The following is a 15991-nucleotide window of genomic DNA, read 5'->3' as shown; positions in this document are numbered from 1 at the left end:
TGAGTTCACTTCATTTTGTTGGAATTGGAAGCAAACCATTTGCTATGAGTGATGTCACATTCACTCAGTCCAGTTCTCTTTTACAGTCACTGACTATACTCGATAATCCCAGACACTTTTCCAGTCCATCTTTTTATCAGAACACATGTATTTTATCTATTTACATTACAAGAGATTATCAGATGCTGGAAGCTCTCAGTAGTTTTTTTGTTAAATATTTTAGTCTCTCTCAACTTCATGGTTTCTGAACAGTTTCTTTCATTACTCCTTATGCTTTAATGTCTTTTATTTACATACATTCTTACAGTCATCTATTATACTGTTTCTACATTGGCAAAAAGCATCGGGAGAAACACTGGTTAGATCATCTCTGGTATCATCCAGAGGATTCTGAACGGCAGAAATGAAGCCTGAACAAAGGAGGAGACTAATGACCAAAGTTTGTCTCCCCCACCTGCTACCAACACAAACAGTTGTCATTAAGAGAAGATGAAGGGATAAACATCAAACAGCTTTGTTTTTTCCCCCACAGACTGTAAATACATTTATTTGGGGTGTAAACATTGATTTTTAAACATAAGATGGAACAGGATATTTCTACATCCCAAATGTCATTTGAGAAGCTTCAACATCTAGACTTTATCAGGAAAAGGCTTGGTTTTAGAGCATAAAAAAAAGGATCAGGAACATCTGCTCTTTCTGGCTGATTAGCGTGATTATTTTCTTTATTTGAAAAAATATGCTCATATTTATTTATTCAACAAAAACTTAGATTTGATTAAAAAGCCTGCTCCAGGACTTCCTGTACAGTATGTCATTGTTGACGGTCCAGTTCATTGCAAGGAACAGATGCTTGTAAGAGTTCACAATTAATGTCTCTACTCTGGATTCTCCTTGATGAGGAAGCACTATGATTGCTGCTTATGGAAGTCCACTCCCGTCTCCTTTGCCTTCCTTGGGCAGCAGTGGCTCAGAGGGCGGCAGTGGCTCAGGGGCGGCAGTGGCTCAAGGGCAGCAGTGGCTCTGGGGGAGCAGTGGCTCAGGGGCGGCATTGGCTCTGGGGGAGCAGTGGCTCAGGGGCGGCATTGGCTCTGGGGGAGCAGTGGCTCAGGGGCGGCATTGGCTCTGGGGCAGCAGTGGCTCAGGGGCGGCAGTGGCTCAGGGGCGGCAGTGGCTCAGGGGCGGCAGTGGCTCAAGGGCAGCAGAGGCTCAGGGATGGCCCGTGGCTCTGGGGGAGCCGTGGCTCAGGGGCAGCAGTGGCTCTGGGGCAGCAGAGGCTCAGGGGCAGCAGTGGCTCAGCGGTTTAACCTTCAGTTCAGCCTCCACTGACCCAACTACTGATCATGTTCTTCTGGATACATAGCTGGAAGAACCCGGATTCCTGCAAACTGAAGAGTTCATTTTGGATGATATAGGCCAGGCAGGTCCAAAGTACGGCCTATGGGCCAAATGTGGCTGGCGATCAGATTTTGACCGGCCTGCCACTCCTTTCATAAAATCAGAAGTGTGCATTTTCTAATAACTGTGTATGAGTTTGTAATTGCGTTTGGCTGAATTACGTTGTGAGACGAAAACTTGTGGCAACACAGTCTTGCGACCCTTCTGTGAAGCTGTCTAGATCATTTCTGAACTGTCAACTGTAAATAAAAAAACGAAAAGTTGACAACAAAGGCCACCCCTTCCAGGACAAGTGGAAATTGGCCTATTTTTTTAGTGAAATATGAAACATGAGTGTCTCCTTAATTTGCCAAGATGCTGTTTCTGTTTTCTAACTGGCAAGGAAATGACAGTAATTATTGGTAAGAACGTGTTTAGATGCATTTGCTGTCTATATGAAGAAAAAAATAGTATGCCCCTGTCATAAAATGTTTATTAAATAGCTCGTTTGCATTTGATCGAATTAAATTAGTTCAAAGACTGACATGCAAACATTTTCACCTCACCAATCTGATCCTTTTTGCTAAAAGACCCCTGATATGGGCTCATGAAAGGTCAGATAGAGCTGGAGGGGTAAAGTTTACATGTTAGTCAGGGAATTCAAACTCGGTTCTGAAACTCCGAGCACAAATGAAACTGGAGCAGATTGAACGCGTGGAGCCGGAGAACCGGGTTCGTGAGCGGCCGCACGTCCGTCTCTTCTTAGGACCCAGCATCGGAGTTCCGTTCTGGAACGGCTGTGATTGGTTGAAATCACAGCAGAGCCGGGAGCGCACGCTCACCGTGCAGCAGTGGGCGGGGTCAGCACATCTCCTGTTTTCTGATTGGTTCGCTCCGGTCGGACTCACAGCCCTCGGGTGACGCCGTCTTCTCAGCAGCTCTTCATCAGCTGAACAGAGAAGGTCGTCCCGCAGCTCCGCTCCCGCAGACACCATGGCCCTCACGGATGACCCGAACTTCCAGAAGCTGCAGGACTGGTTCCGTGCCAACAGCGGCAGTCTAAACATGAGGGAGATGTTCGACAAGGACAAGCAGCGTTTCTCCAAGTTCAGGTGGGTGTCCCGGGGGGGCGGACAGCTGGGGTCCTCACCATCACGCTCAGCGTTGGCGTTCTGCCCCAGCTTCGCCCGCTCGCTCCGTGAGTTCCGGTTGTTGTCCTCTCCTGTCAGCCACAAGGTCACGTTTTCTCCGGCGCTGTTCGCTGAGGACACGTGACAGCTGTGGCGTCGCCGCATACGCCCACCTGTCCACCATCACGTCCCCACGACGCGCCCGGCTCAACAAGCCGCGCGCGTGCGGTCTCATCACGTACACGGTTCGGTGCTAACGTTAGCCTGCGTGCTAATGTCACGGTGTCTATTATCGGACATTTCCGCCTTGAGGCTTAGTCTGATTTTGTCAACATTTCTACGCAAAAAGGTCCGACTGCCACAGCTCTCTCACGCGCACAGTTTGTCGTTTTGACAGGTGCGGAGACCTGTTGCAGGGGACGGGGGGTCGAATGGGGGTACCGCTCCACGCAATGGGTCGCGCGTGCGCGGTACGATGCAATAAAGACGTGGAATCCTACTTGCTGGATCCATCTTCCAAAACCAGATCCAAGGATCGGTTCTGGTCTCGGTTTCAGGTCCCAGCAGAGGACTCCTGTTTCATGAGAGTCACCTCACAGTCAGGCTGACAGAAACTGAAGCCGCTTCCTTTTCCTGCAGCGTCACCTTGGACACGGATGATGGAGACCTCCTGCTGGACTTCTCAAAGAACCTCGTCAACCAGGACGTGATGGCGATGCTGCTCGCCCTGGTGAGAACATCACACACACGGTCCATGACGGCGCTGCTGGCCCACAGGCAGACGTGCCCTATCAGGGGGGACGCCGATAAGCCGGGACAGGAGGGTTGCTTCAGCACGGTTACAACAGCTGATGTTGACACAGGAAGCATGTTGCTTCAAAAAGCATGTCGACATACGTGGTTCCTCTGTGGGGGAATGAAGATCGCTGTTTCTGTGCTTAGGCCAAGTCCAGGGGGGTGGAGGAGGCCAGGGACAAGATGTTCAGCGGAGAGAAGATCAATTTCACGGAGGTAGAGCGCTAAACATCGCCACGCTTCATTGGGTGAGCTGGACATGGCTCACACCAGTGTCTGTGTCTGCAGGGTCGGGCCGTGCTTCATGTCGCTCTGAGGAACCGCTCCAACACACCAATTCTGGTAGACGGCAAGGATGTGATGCCTGACGTGAACCAAGTGTTGGGCAAGATGAAGGTCTTTTGCCAGGTAAGGGAGGGGGTGTTGGAAAGCTGACCAATGAGAGGGATGGGGGCGTGTCCTGATGCTGGCATGGTTCGCAGAAAGTGCGCAGTGGGGAGTGGAAGGGTTTCAGCGGTAAAAGCATCACTGACGTGGTCAACATCGGGATCGGAGGCTCAGACTTGGTGAGTCTTGAAGCAGACCGCGACTCGTTTAAAAGACGAGGTTGAACCTGATGGAAATGGTGGTGGTGGTGATGATGATGATGATGTCATTGTGACGCACTCAGGGACCTCTGATGGTGACCGAAGCTCTGAAGCCATACTCAGCAGAAGGTCCAAACGTCTGGTTTGTCTCCAACATCGATGGGACTCACCTGGCCAAAACACTGGCCCGGCTCAACCCAGAGACCACGCTCTTTATCATTGCCTCAAAGGTGTGTGCTCCAACACTTGCAGAGATGGTGCGGTCTGGATCTCAGCTGGTTCTGATAGGAACAACTTCTCTGCGTTATCCTATCCCGCTTTCTCCATAATACAGAGTCTCTGCAGACTGTGCAAACTCTTCTGGACCTAAATTTCAAAGCTCTGGTGTCTGTAGTCTTACTTATCTGACCAGGTGTGTCACATGACTGTTTTTGGCCCCGTTTCAGACCTTCACCACCCAGGAGACCATCACTAACGCTGAGTCAGCCAGAGACTGGTTCCTGCAGACGGCTGGTGACGTGAGTAGACCTCAGATTAGGACACTTGTTAATGTGTTGATCTGAAAGGGTATTGGTGGCGTGTTTTATAAACTTGCTCCAATGAAAATTTATAGTTTTTAATATGTTCTTGTGGCACTTTTCTCACAATGAAGGAAATCCATAGAGGAATATTAAGATTAAAATGACATTTGAGTATTTCTTTATTCAAATCGTTGTTAATTAGGAACAGACAAAAACAGTGTAATAGTTGTGATGCAGAAACTACAACAGGCTTCCTGCTCCGCTCCATTCTGATGCATCCACAAATAGATCATGAACGTCTTTGTTTTCCTCGTCTGAGCTGGAATCTGGATCTAAACTGGACGGCTGGATAGATCTGACATTGCTGCCATTGTTGTCGCACCACTAGTGTTATGTTGGGGAATATGAGAGGCTGTAAGCTAGCGGGAGAGAGTGCAAACAGCTAGCTCTCAGTTATGGGTGACGGGAAAGGGGTGCAGGGTTGCTCCGTGCCAACAGACACAACTTGATGGTGAATTTCTGATGAACTCCTGTGCTCTGCAGAAACTATGCTCTACAAAAGCACTTTTTTTATTTTTGGTTAAAACGGCATCATTGCAATTAAGACTATTGATAACACTTGCAATAGAGCCCAAGATGATCGGAATGGGTCATTAAGAAAAGATGTCAGCAATTGATAGCAGGCAAACTTCTTGACTCGCGGGCCACAAAGGGTTCTAAAATGTGACAATCTTTTTTACTTTCCACAGAAATCTGCTGTTGCCAAGCACTTTGTGGCGCTTTCCACCAATTCAGTAAGTACCATTTGTGTTCTGCTGCTCCAGTCAGCATCCAGAGCGGCCTGGACTGGTTTAAGATGTGTTACTAAAACCTATTTGGTAGGACTGGGCGATATGGGCTAAAAAATAAAATCTCTGATTTTATTTTATTTATTTCGATTTCCGATTCCCACCCCCCCACTTAAGGAAAGCAATAAGTGCAAACGGCAGACAACTTAAAGCAAATTTTGCTTTAATTTAATCAAACGCAAGACAAATGAAACCCCCATTTCTGGGATGAATAATAAATAAATGAACACTCTTGGAATCAAAGTCCCAGCTTTGTTTTGAGTCACACTTTGTAGTCTAGACCAGTGTTTTTCAACCAGTGTGCCGTGGGAAATTGCCCTCATTCACTGATCTAAAAACATTTTCCATCTCCAGGATTTCAGCTCTGTGTTCATCCAAACAGGCCCTGATAAAACACTGAGGAGTTAGGAATATAAAAGATCGTAAAATACTTTTTCTTTGCGTTTATTTTATTTTATTAAAGACATTTTAATAAGAATGACGTACCGCGATTCAGCTGCACCTTCGGCTGTATTTTGGAAACGTCCCGCCCCTTTAACTGTCTCCACCAATCATTCTTGGGGGGCTTAATCACATGTCATCAGTCTGACCAATCAGAAGTGCTTAAAGTCTTCACTTCCTTGTCCCGATTTTGCTCATAAAGTCTCTCAGTTCCGACAAAAATACCAGCTAAAGCTCGTCTTTAGCGGTGTAGCTTTCCACAGAATCCGGTATCAGACCGTGTAACAAGTGAACAAAACAAGGAAGCTCTGAAAACCGATCTCCGGCCGTTTTATGCACTACATCTCCCATGATGCATTGGGTTGTGAGAGTGACGGCGCACAAGGAGATCTGTTGTTAAACGTCTTGAAACCAACGAACACACTTCAAACTGTTTTTAAATCTTCTAACTTAACTTTTATTGCATCTTTTAGAAAGAAACAGCTGCTGTTTACAGCTTTTCTACAACAATTATCTCAAAAATGCATGTGAGATTGTGGAGGGGCTGTAGATCAATACAGACTATGAGTTTCTCCTTTTTTTTTTTTTTTTTTGGATGCTGTTGTGCCGCGGAATTTTTTTTAAGGTTAAAGTGTGCCGTGGCTCAGAAAAGGTTGAAAAACACTGGTCTAGACTAAAAGGAGACAAACATTCACCTTGAGAGTAGCACCATTTTCTAAAGCACAGGTGTCAAACTCTAGGCCTCAAGGGCCTAGATGTTTTCCAACCAACCTGCCATTAGCTCCTTGTTGGCTAAAGACACCTGATCCAGGTATTCAGCAGCAGATGTGGCAGGATTTCTGGAAAAGCAGCAAGAGTCCGGCCCTCGAGGCCTGGAGTTTGACACCCCTGTTTTAAAAGTTTAACAATACAGCTCATATCTGGGCTCTAAGGTTTTAATTCAATCAATAAACCCCGTCTTCTCCATGGTATATATGGGTACCATGTGTTTGGCGATATGCAAAGTGACCGCTTCAGTGATTGTTCTCCACCGTGCCCCTTTCCAAGGGATGGGCACCGAGCCCCGGTATTGAACGAGTCCCGGGGCAACATTCTCCAAGACCGCAGTATCGTTAAGATCTGACCTCAACGGTTCTGCTATCGGTACTGGAGAAGTCGCATTTTTTGTGAGTCCCACAAGATATAAAGTACAGCTGTGACGGTGTGGGATTTTTGATCACCGCGGTGATGAAGCAGCAGGAGTCGGTCAACCCCCCGCCCCCCCAAATTTAATTCATTCAATCGATTTTACGCCCAGGCCTACTATTTGGTTATAAGCACACTTTTTACATAACTATGGATATTTATTTATTTTATACAACTGTAATAAATACATCAAAACTATACATTCTCTCTATAAGGCCGGGCACCAGTTGACCCGCATGCCGGTCCGGGGATTGGGGACCACTAGCGTAGATGATGTGACAGCAAAGTTCAGATGTCCTCTCTGCAGCATTGGTCCTCACCATGGCCTTCTTTTCCACAGGTCAAAGTGAAAGACTTTGGCATCGACACAGCGAACATGTTCGAGTTCTGGGATGTAAGTGAGTCAGCTGTGAATGTTTGTGATGAGCCTGCAGGCACATGAAGCAGAATCCCATCAGTGCTTCTCTGGCAGGATCCCAGGCTGACATCCTGCTGGTTCCACTGTGGAACTAAACAGGATTTTTCAGCCACAGATTCTGCTATTTGTCCCACTGGAAAAGCAGAGTTTGGTCTGTGATGTTTATCATAGAAACACTTCAACTGTGAGAGACGGAATGTTTAAAAAATAATGCAGGAAATCACATTGTTTTTTTTAAAGCATTTATTTGTACAACAGAGATCAACACAGGTTTTTGATCAATAACAAAGTTCAGCTGAAAACTTTGTAACGCAATACTGGTTGTTAATGACAGAGGTCAAAGGTTTCCTGTAGCTCTTCAGCAGCTTTGCTGTATTTGCTATTTTGGTCCATTCATCCATGAGGCTCTCTCCCAGATCCAACGTCCTCCACAGATTCTCTGTGGGATTGAGGTCCAGAAACTGGCTAGAACACTTGAAAAGCCTCACTCTCACCATACACGATTCCATTCGTCCGTTGCTTAATACCCATCGGTCGTCTTGTCCCCTTTGCAGAAAAACAGCCACAAACCATGTTTCCACCCCCATTCTTCAATGTTCTTCAACATTCTTCTTCCTCCAAACACAGTGAGGAGTGTTTATACCAAAGAGATCCATTTTGCTTTCCACTGACCACATGACCTTCTCCCAATCCTCTGGATCACCCAGATAAATCCATAACAACATTGTGTTACTATAGTAACCTTTTGTTTTTGTAGTCCCAGCTCTATTCAGGTCTCTGAGCAGGTCCCTCATGTGGATCTGGGCCGTCTCCTCACTAGTTCTTGATCATTTGTTCACCAGCAGGTGAGATCTGTCATGGATCTCCAGGTGGAGGGAGATCATCAGTGGTCATGTAGCTCTTCAATTATTTAATAATTTCCCCAACAGTTGATCTCCTCTGATTGAACTGCTTGTTGATCGTAGATTGGTTTATCTCAGTCTGGTCCCTGGTGTCCTTTGACAGCTCTTTGGACTTGGTCATAATAGAGAGGTTGACTGTGTAACCCTTGTGCTATCCTAGGCACTTTAACACTGGGAGTTGGGTCATCTAGACCCACTAGACAGTGCTCTGAACCTTTTTTCTTCAATGATTTGTGATCTTCACTGGTGTCCATGGATTACATGAAATCTTTCCACCTTTATCCACCTTTGTCATGGTAGGGAGAACACGTCAATGTAAGGGTGGGGTCATAGGATAGCACAAGGGTTAAGGGTGTGGACAGGTGTCTTCACACTGAGAACCACTTCAAACAGGAGACATTGGTACAGGTAACCAGTGGAGGATAAAAGAGCTTTTTAAAGAACAAACACGAGTTCTGGATTGTTTTTAGGAGATAAATCCTTATTTTTGGCATCAGTCAAACCTAAGGGACAATTTGGAGTCACCAATTACCCAATGCAGCATGTTTTTGGACTGTGAGAGGAAACCAGCATCCCATGATTAGGAGAACATGCACAGAAACGACTCAGCTGGGATTTGAACCCGGACCTCCTCGAGGAGATGGTGATAACCACTACGCCACTGCTCAGGCCACTCACAGCTAAAGTGTACCTATGATGAACATTACAGACCTCTCTGATCTTTTTAAGAGGGACGCCGTACAGAGCTGGTGATTGAATACTCTTCTGCTCCACCCTAGTTGTGAGTTGCAGATGTTCTGATGACTCAGCCGTGCTCTGATAGGTTGTTTGCTCATCCTCAGTGGGTCGGAGGTCGGTACTCGCTGTGGTCAGCCATTGGTTTGTCCATCGCTCTGCACATAGGTGCGTCCCTGATCCACGTTTAGTAGCAAACTCCAACTAATTGGTGCTCAGAAGAACTCATTTGTGTTTTTGTTTCAGGCTTCAATAACTTTGAGCAGCTGCTGGCGGGAGCTCACTGGATGGTAGGACTTCTCTGAAACCAACCAGCCTCTGACTCTGAGGCTGGGTTCAGACACACACAAACACACACACATCAAACCGCTTCAGCTCAGGAGAGGGAACTTTCTGTAATTTGGTAACAGCAATAGTAACCATAGATTGTTAAGCTGTGTTTCCAAATTTCTGGTTGCTTTGTGACGTCTGCATAGAAGGAGGGGTGTAAACATGTCTGCTCCTCTTCTCTCTAGGATAACCACTTCTGCAATGCCCCTCTGGACCAGAATGTCCCGGTTCTTCTGGCTCTTCTCGGGGTCTGGTACATTAACTTCTTCCAGGCGGAGACCCACGCCATGCTGCCCTATGACCAGTATATGCACCGCTTCGCCGCTTACTTCCAGCAGGTCAGTGGGAGGCCCACTGTGTCGGAGCTTCAGGTCCGGCTCTTTGTGTGAACCTGTTCTTGGGTCATTTACTGTTTTCGGGAGAGTTTGTGCACGGTACCAGTTCTGGATTTGTCATTCTGTTCTTGAGAGGCCCCAAGTGATAGTTTGGACATTCTGATGTGGAAGTTGAGGTTCTTGTCAAGTTCTGAAAGATGGTGTTTAGGGACCAACTAGTTATGTTAGAAGATGTTGTTTCTAAGGAAGCAGCAGAGCAGAAGGTTCTTCTCACGGAAACTTAGGTCTTGAACCTGGATTTATTCACCTGCACGGTTTTCAGGGGGACATGGAGTCTAATGGGAAGTACATCTCCAAAGACGGCAGTCGTGTCAAATACCAAACAGGACCAATCGTGTGGGGAGAGCCGGGCACCAACGGGCAGCATGCCTTCTACCAGCTCATCCACCAAGGTTGCTTGAGCTGTAGTTCTTGTAGTTCAGGACCGCCCAACCCTGGTCCTGGAGATCTACCACAGCCCGTTTTCCAGTTCTCTTTGCTTTGTGCTGATTTGCTGGCTCAGGTGTCCCCTCATCCCGATTGATGGAGCCCACCTGATCCAGGTAATCTGCAGCAAAAAGTGCAGGGAGATCTGGAAACCTGGCAGGTGGGAGATCTGGAGGACCAGGGTTGGACAGTGTAGTTCCTCTGGTTCCTCTGCTCTCCTGACACTTTTCATCTGCAGGCACCCGGATGATTCCTGCAGACTTCCTCATTCCTGCTCAGTCTCAGCATCCTATCAGAAACAACCTGCATCACAAGGTACCACCCGTCAGCTCGGCTTTTTGTTTCTTGCACCTTATTGTTGAAAGATTCCTGTCAGTTGTTCTCACACAGTTTTGTTTGTGAGACTGAGAAGCTCTCACTAACAGATCCTCTGTTGTAGATTCTGATGGCGAACTTCCTGGCTCAGACTGAGGCTCTGATGAAGGGAAAGACGGCAGATGAGGCCCGCAGGGAGCTGGAAGCAGCCGGCCTGAAGGGGGAAGCTCTGGAGAAGCTGCTGCCACACAAGGTACGACCATTGTCAGGTGATTGTCGTGTGACGCCATGGTTGAAACTCAACCTACAACCCTCCCCATAGGTTTTCCAAGGGAACAAGCCCAGCAACTCTATCGTCTTCAAGAAGCTGACCCCGTTCATGCTGGGAGCTCTGGTTGGTGAGTGGATGTTCTGTCAGGAACCTGCAGCTCCATGCTGAAATGTGGCATTCAGGGTTTTTGGAGATGAAGGCAGCGTGCTCATGGTGCTCTGCCATGAACGTCCTGTGGAGTCATCAGGCGATTGTGACAGACTGACTTCCTGTTGTCTCTCCTTCAGCCATGTACGAGCACAAGATCTTCGTGCAGGGCGTCATCTGGAACATCAACAGTTATGACCAGTGGGGGTGAGTCTCCGTTGCTTCCTCCCTAAAGCTGTTTGGGTTCAGGGTGATCATGTGATCCTCCCCTCCAGGGTGGAACTCGGAAAGCAGCTGGCTAAACAGATTGAGCCGGAGCTGCAGGACGCCGCTGAGGTGACGTCTCACGACTCGTCCACCAACGGTCTCATCAACTTCCTGAAGAAGAACTTTGCCTGAGCCCCGGCCCATCCTGTCTCGCTGCTTTGAGATTGTGTCGTCTCGCCTGTATTCTGTCGTTTCAGTGTTGGTGCACGTTACTGTAGGTGACCATTCCCTCCATCCCTCGTATACTTTTCAAAATAAAAGCTGAGGACCACCAAAGCTGTCTGTTCAGTGACTGAGGGTTAAAGCTTTGGAAGTTCCAGCTTGATGTGGATTCTGTAGAAGTTCTTTATGCTGGACCGGAAAATGGTTCAGAGAAGAAGTCTGTAACCAATTTAGAGGATACGGACCGAGATCAAATGTCAAACAAAACAAAAACAGCAGAGATCTGTTCTGACAAGTTTTATTTAAAAAAAAAAGTCCAGCCAACAGGAGGCGCTGCAGCATTAGAACATGCTGCTGAACCAATGAAAATGGGCTTCCTGAGGAGAGCAGGACAACCCGAGGTAGTTCATTCCAAAGTGTAGATCACCTGACACCCCAGAGCTACACTGAGCATGCTCAGAACCTCCGGACTGACCCAGGAGCATGACAAAAGAACATCTTCAGGTGCACGTTTGTGTGCACACAGAACCATCCAGCTGTAGACGGGAATCCCTCAAACCTTTTCCTGGAGATGAACTAAAAGCAGGACCTGTTCAGTCCTGAGGCCTCAGAAAAGTCCTCTTTTTCTCAGAGTCCATCTCATGGTGGTTGTCGTTCTGGTCCATGGCTGCTCTCTCCCGCTTCTTTGCATATTTCTTCTTCATGCTTCCCACCAAAGTCTCGTATCTGAAAGACAGATGACAGGAAGCTTGTTCTCACCTGGGCACACCAGAGCTTCCTGTTTCGCACTGACTGATGACCCGGCGTGACCCAAACAGCCATCCGTGCACGTTTGCATGATAGAGTGGATTTTCATTGCATCATAACCCCTCACAGAGACTAAGCGGGTTTTCTGTTGATTTGGTTCTTCGTTCGGGTTCTTCCAAAGATCCCGTTTGTTTCCACAGAAACCCACAGATTGACTTGTGGAATACCACAAGGATCCATTTTAGGTCCCACTCTTTTTAACCCTTTCACGTCAGAGCTTTAGCTCCAGTGCTGACTTTTGACTACTGTGACTATTCAACACTTTCTGGAGAGGACAAAAGCAGCCTCGTAACACTTTAACCCTTGTGCTATCCTAGGCACTTTAGCATTGGGAGTTGGGTCATCTAGACCCACTAGACAGTGCTCTGAACCTTTTTTCTTCAATGATTTGTGATCTTCACTGGTGTCCATGGATTACATGAAATCTTTCCACCTTTATCCACCTTTGTCATGGTAGGGAGAACACGTCAATGTAAGGGTGGGGTCATCTAAGATAGCACAAGGGTTAAATCAGCTGACTATTAGATTTTTTTTTTTTTTTAATGGTTTATTTCAAGCAATTAATTCGAAATAACACACAAAAGCAATACAATCATTGAATCAGTTATACATTCATACAACAACTAATCAAACTTAGGATAATGAGGCATATTAATAAATATTGCTAGAAAGGGAGAGAAAGAAAGCGAACTTACATAATCCCACCCCGTTATACCATAACCATTTTATTACATGATTTATCAATATCCGGTTTCTAGCTTTTATCAGACAGAATTAAGAATCTTGAAATATCAGTAAAGCACATGACAAAGATGAATTACTTAATTGTAATGTAAAAATAACTATTTTAGAAATCAACAGAATATTCAACACTTTGCAAAATGTTTGGCATATCAGTGAAAAGCCGTAAACGGTTGAAGAGTAACGGTAGTTGAAAGAATCTGTTATTTAGATGTGACTGGCAACATCTCCAGTGTTAAAGGGTTCACTTGTAGAGGCTCCCACTGGGTAACGTCACTAAGCTACACTTCATGACGTTAGGATGTAGACTTCCACAGCTTCTCCCAGTGTGGCCTACATCCCATTGACAAACCTCTTAAATATATTAGTGATGTCATAGAATGGACGACAGCTAATTTTCTCAAACTCAACAAGGACCAAACAGAAACTGATCCTTGGGCCTGAAGCCACACTCACTTCAAAACTCTGGTATAAATGTAGGAAGATCTTAACTTTAAAATCCACATATCAAACACAACTAAGACTGCTTGTATTCCTTTAACAATGTTGCCTTTTATCATATCTAGACGGGACTTTTGTGATGCTCTTTTAATCTATGAATAGATTCCAGCTCGTCCAGAATTCAGAGCTCACATCCCTCCTGGCTTCCTGTCAGCCTCTGGATGATTTGAAGATTCTCCTTCTAGTTTATAAATGTCTTTTTGGATTGGGACCTTCCTATTTATCAGATCTAGGTCCTTCCAAAACCTCCACAACTCTCAGATCCTCAGGTTCTGCTCTCTTATCTAAACGAAAAACTGAGGACCAGGACCCACATTGAGGCCTCATTTCAGTACCGTGGTCCTCATCTGTGGAACCTGAAGATCTGAGAGTTTCTGCATCTGTGGAGAGTTTCACTGTAAATGTTCATGTAAATTCTCAAAAACGTCTTCATTTAATTCAATTATTTATTTGGGTCTAAAGTATTTCATGGCTTATATTGTTAATCGTTTGTACTTTTATTACTCTCTTTATAGAGCGCCTTCTCAACAATAACTAGTAGCCACAGTTTTCTACCATCTTATGTTCACCTCTTGATTGTTGCTGGTTTTATGACTTTTTATAATTTCAACCTGTTTGTTTTTTATGTCAAACACCTTGTGTTCTAAGCACGTTGAAGAAAGACGCTCCACAAATGAAGTGTTTGATGGATTGAGCCAAATGAGTTCTTTATCATCAGCTTAACTACCCGAGGATGGAGTAGAGTTTAGACCACTACAGAGCAGATTCCATTCTCTTCCTGCGGCTGTGTAGCCACGCCCCCAAAGCTTATATGATCGACATGAAGCGGGTCGACGTTTTAGACCCGGTTCCAGTCCTGGCACCAGTCAGGCTCTGGATCCAGAACTGGAACCGATCTGTTGAGCAAAGAGCAACCCTATCAAATAACATCTGAGGAGGACAGGAGGAAGAGGAAGTGTACCTCAGAGCCATCTCCTCATCTGTGATGTCTGTCTGCATGCAGCTCACATCCTTCTCCTCTTCATCTTCATCTTTTGGATTCAACAAGGTCATCAGTTTCTGTGAGGACAACTGACAGGTCAGAGCACACATGCACACGCACGTGCGCATGCACACGCACGTGCGCACGCACACGGTTGTAGGTTGAACCTCACCTCAACCTCTGGGTTAAAGCCTCTGAAGGAGATCCGGCCAAACTGCAAGTCCTCACAGGGAGTGAAGCTCTCCTCCTCCACCAGCACAGTCCTGATGAAGGAGCAGAGGTCACCATCATCCACACCTACAGGTGTTCACACCACTGCAGGCGAGGCGTGCACGAGCACAGACACGTACTCTTTGGTGCAGAGCTCGGGCAGGTCCAGATACCAATGCTCGTCGCTGATGATCCTCCTCTCGTCTTCCTCCAGCTGCTTCTTCGTCTCTGCATCCAGCCCTCTCTGCATGAACTGCAGCCACAGATGACACTTTCATGCATACGCCTACGTGCACGCTCTCATCTGCAGTACAGTATACCTCACGAGAGTCAGTCCACCCAGGTGATCACGTGTCTTAAAGGTTTACAATGCAACTATGTGAAACCGAGCACCAAACTAAATCTAACCCACCTGTGGTTCGTCATTCTTAACCTATTAACTAGTTATGACCACCTTTCAGTCGAAAGCAGACCAACCAAAACAGTCAAGCCCCAAACTATGCCCAGCTCTGACAAATTCAACCAGAAAGATCCTTGAATGGAGATAAGACAGGCCCCTGCCGAAGGATGAAGAACAAGAGGCAGAATTATGGACACGAACATCAGTTCTGGTCCATTTCTCTCACTCTGGAGCCAACAAAATGAATCGACGCTAGCGGCTCGCGCCGCAGCTAGCTAATGGTGCTAGCATGTACCTTCATGCGCAGCAGATTCTTGGAGAGTTTCACTCCGTCGGCAGCCATCTTTCTCCGGTTAACACAAACAGACTATCCGCGCTAAACTAACCTTAACTGATTCAACCTAACCGTAGGACGTCGTTGGTTTGGTTACTGCAGCAGAACAAACGCCCCACGCGCCGGAAAAGACATGTTGTCAAAAGTCGAGCATGCGCAATTCAGGCAGGCCTGATTAATCAAGCACCGAGGAATCGAGGCTTTTCCTTAAGTTATGTATTTATCCTACAGGTAATTTTTGATCACAGAACAGTGAAGTGCAAGCTAAAGAACAGGTGAATCAACGGAAATGCGTTTGATGTGTAGTTTACAACAAAATAAACACAACACATTATAGATAAACAGTAATAAACACGACAGTCAACAAAACCCAACGGGTCACGTGGCAAACATTCCAAAAACTTTATTTGTAAGTCGCTTTACAACAATCGCTGATTGTACCGAAGTAGCCTACATTTTGTAAAAACATAATTGAAAATTAATTTAAAAGATAAGCATGTCATATCATAAGACGAAAGATAAAACACAGGTCAATAATTTATTTTTATTTTTTTCTGTTTTGACTTAAAAAGAGAGACGTGGAACTCTAGAAAACCTTTAGTTAAAAGTACCATAGTACACTTGAAGTTTATTTTAGTAAGATACTTGTATATGCATTGAGCAAATCTACTATAGGCCTAGTAGTGTAGGAAGTATGCTAACTGTATCCTTCGTCAGACTTATTTGGAACATCTTAAGTTTACAATAAAGCATAGAGGTGGTAC

The 15991-nt window shown here is 46.0% G+C and overlaps 2 protein-coding genes across 4 annotated transcripts; one reads left to right on the top strand and one right to left on the bottom strand.

The window, feature by feature from the left end:
• The first annotated feature begins 2150 nt into the window (after window positions 1-2150).
• On the top strand, window positions 2151-11366 carry gpia (glucose-6-phosphate isomerase a). Its single transcript, XM_004069358.5, has 18 exons — window positions 2151-2489; window positions 3147-3237; window positions 3450-3518; window positions 3591-3710; window positions 3785-3868; window positions 3973-4119; window positions 4336-4407; window positions 5160-5204; window positions 7225-7278; window positions 9047-9107; window positions 9186-9229; window positions 9455-9607; window positions 9927-10056; window positions 10329-10405; window positions 10530-10658; window positions 10728-10803; window positions 10964-11030; window positions 11099-11366. The coding sequence occupies exons 1-18, from the start codon at window positions 2371-2373 to the stop codon at window positions 11220-11222; spliced, it is 1662 nt and encodes a 553-aa protein (XP_004069406.1). The 5' UTR covers window positions 2151-2370; the 3' UTR covers window positions 11223-11366.
• A 168-nt stretch (window positions 11367-11534) lies between these two features.
• mphosph6 (M-phase phosphoprotein 6) lies at window positions 11535-15619 on the bottom strand. Of its 3 annotated transcripts, none has more exons than XM_004069357.5 (5): window positions 15189-15619; window positions 14634-14746; window positions 14456-14546; window positions 14263-14360; window positions 11535-11978 (listed from the first exon to the last, which is right to left on the bottom strand). In XM_004069357.5, the coding sequence occupies exons 1-5, from the start codon at window positions 15234-15236 to the stop codon at window positions 11846-11848; spliced, it is 483 nt and encodes a 160-aa protein (XP_004069405.1). In that variant the 5' UTR covers window positions 15237-15619; the 3' UTR covers window positions 11535-11845. The 3 variants fall into 3 exon arrangements, with proteins under 3 accessions (XP_004069405.1, XP_020559404.1, XP_020559405.1); XM_020703745.3 differs by having other exon boundaries at window positions 15280-15416; XM_020703746.3 differs by lacking the exon at window positions 15189-15619 and adding an exon at window positions 14906-15050 and having other exon boundaries at window positions 14634-14797.
• Between the last annotated feature and the right edge of the window lie 372 nt (window positions 15620-15991).

The sequence above is a fragment of the Oryzias latipes genome, chromosome 6, assembly GCF_053564925.1.
Source record: "Oryzias latipes strain Hd-rR chromosome 6, Olatipes_Hd-rR_3.1".
Classification (NCBI taxonomy): domain Eukaryota; kingdom Metazoa; phylum Chordata; class Actinopteri; order Beloniformes; family Adrianichthyidae; genus Oryzias; species Oryzias latipes.
Note: the sequence above shows the minus strand (reverse complement) of the source record. Positions and strands in the feature narration are given on the sequence as shown.

Coding starts and splice junctions, on each gene's coding strand:
- gpia (XM_004069358.5), top strand. CDS start 2,371: ATGGCCCTCACGGATGACCCGAACTTCCAGAAGCTGCAGGACTGGTTC. Junction 3,238..3,449: donor TGGCGATGCTGCTCGCCCTG/GTGAGAACATCA, acceptor TTCTGTGCTTAG/GCCAAGTCCAGGGGGGTGGA. Junction 3,519..3,590: donor AGAAGATCAATTTCACGGAG/GTAGAGCGCTAA, acceptor CTGTGTCTGCAG/GGTCGGGCCGTGCTTCATGT.
- mphosph6 (XM_004069357.5), bottom strand. CDS start 15,236: ATGGCTGCCGACGGAGTGAAACTCTCCAAGAATCTGCTGCGCATGAAG. Junction 14,747..15,188: donor AGAATCTGCTGCGCATGAAG/GTACATGCTAGC, acceptor CTGTGGCTGCAG/TTCATGCAGAGAGGGCTGGA. Junction 11,979..14,262: donor GATGAGGAGATGGCTCTGAG/GTACACTTCCTC, acceptor TCTGTCTTTCAG/ATACGAGACTTTGGTGGGAA.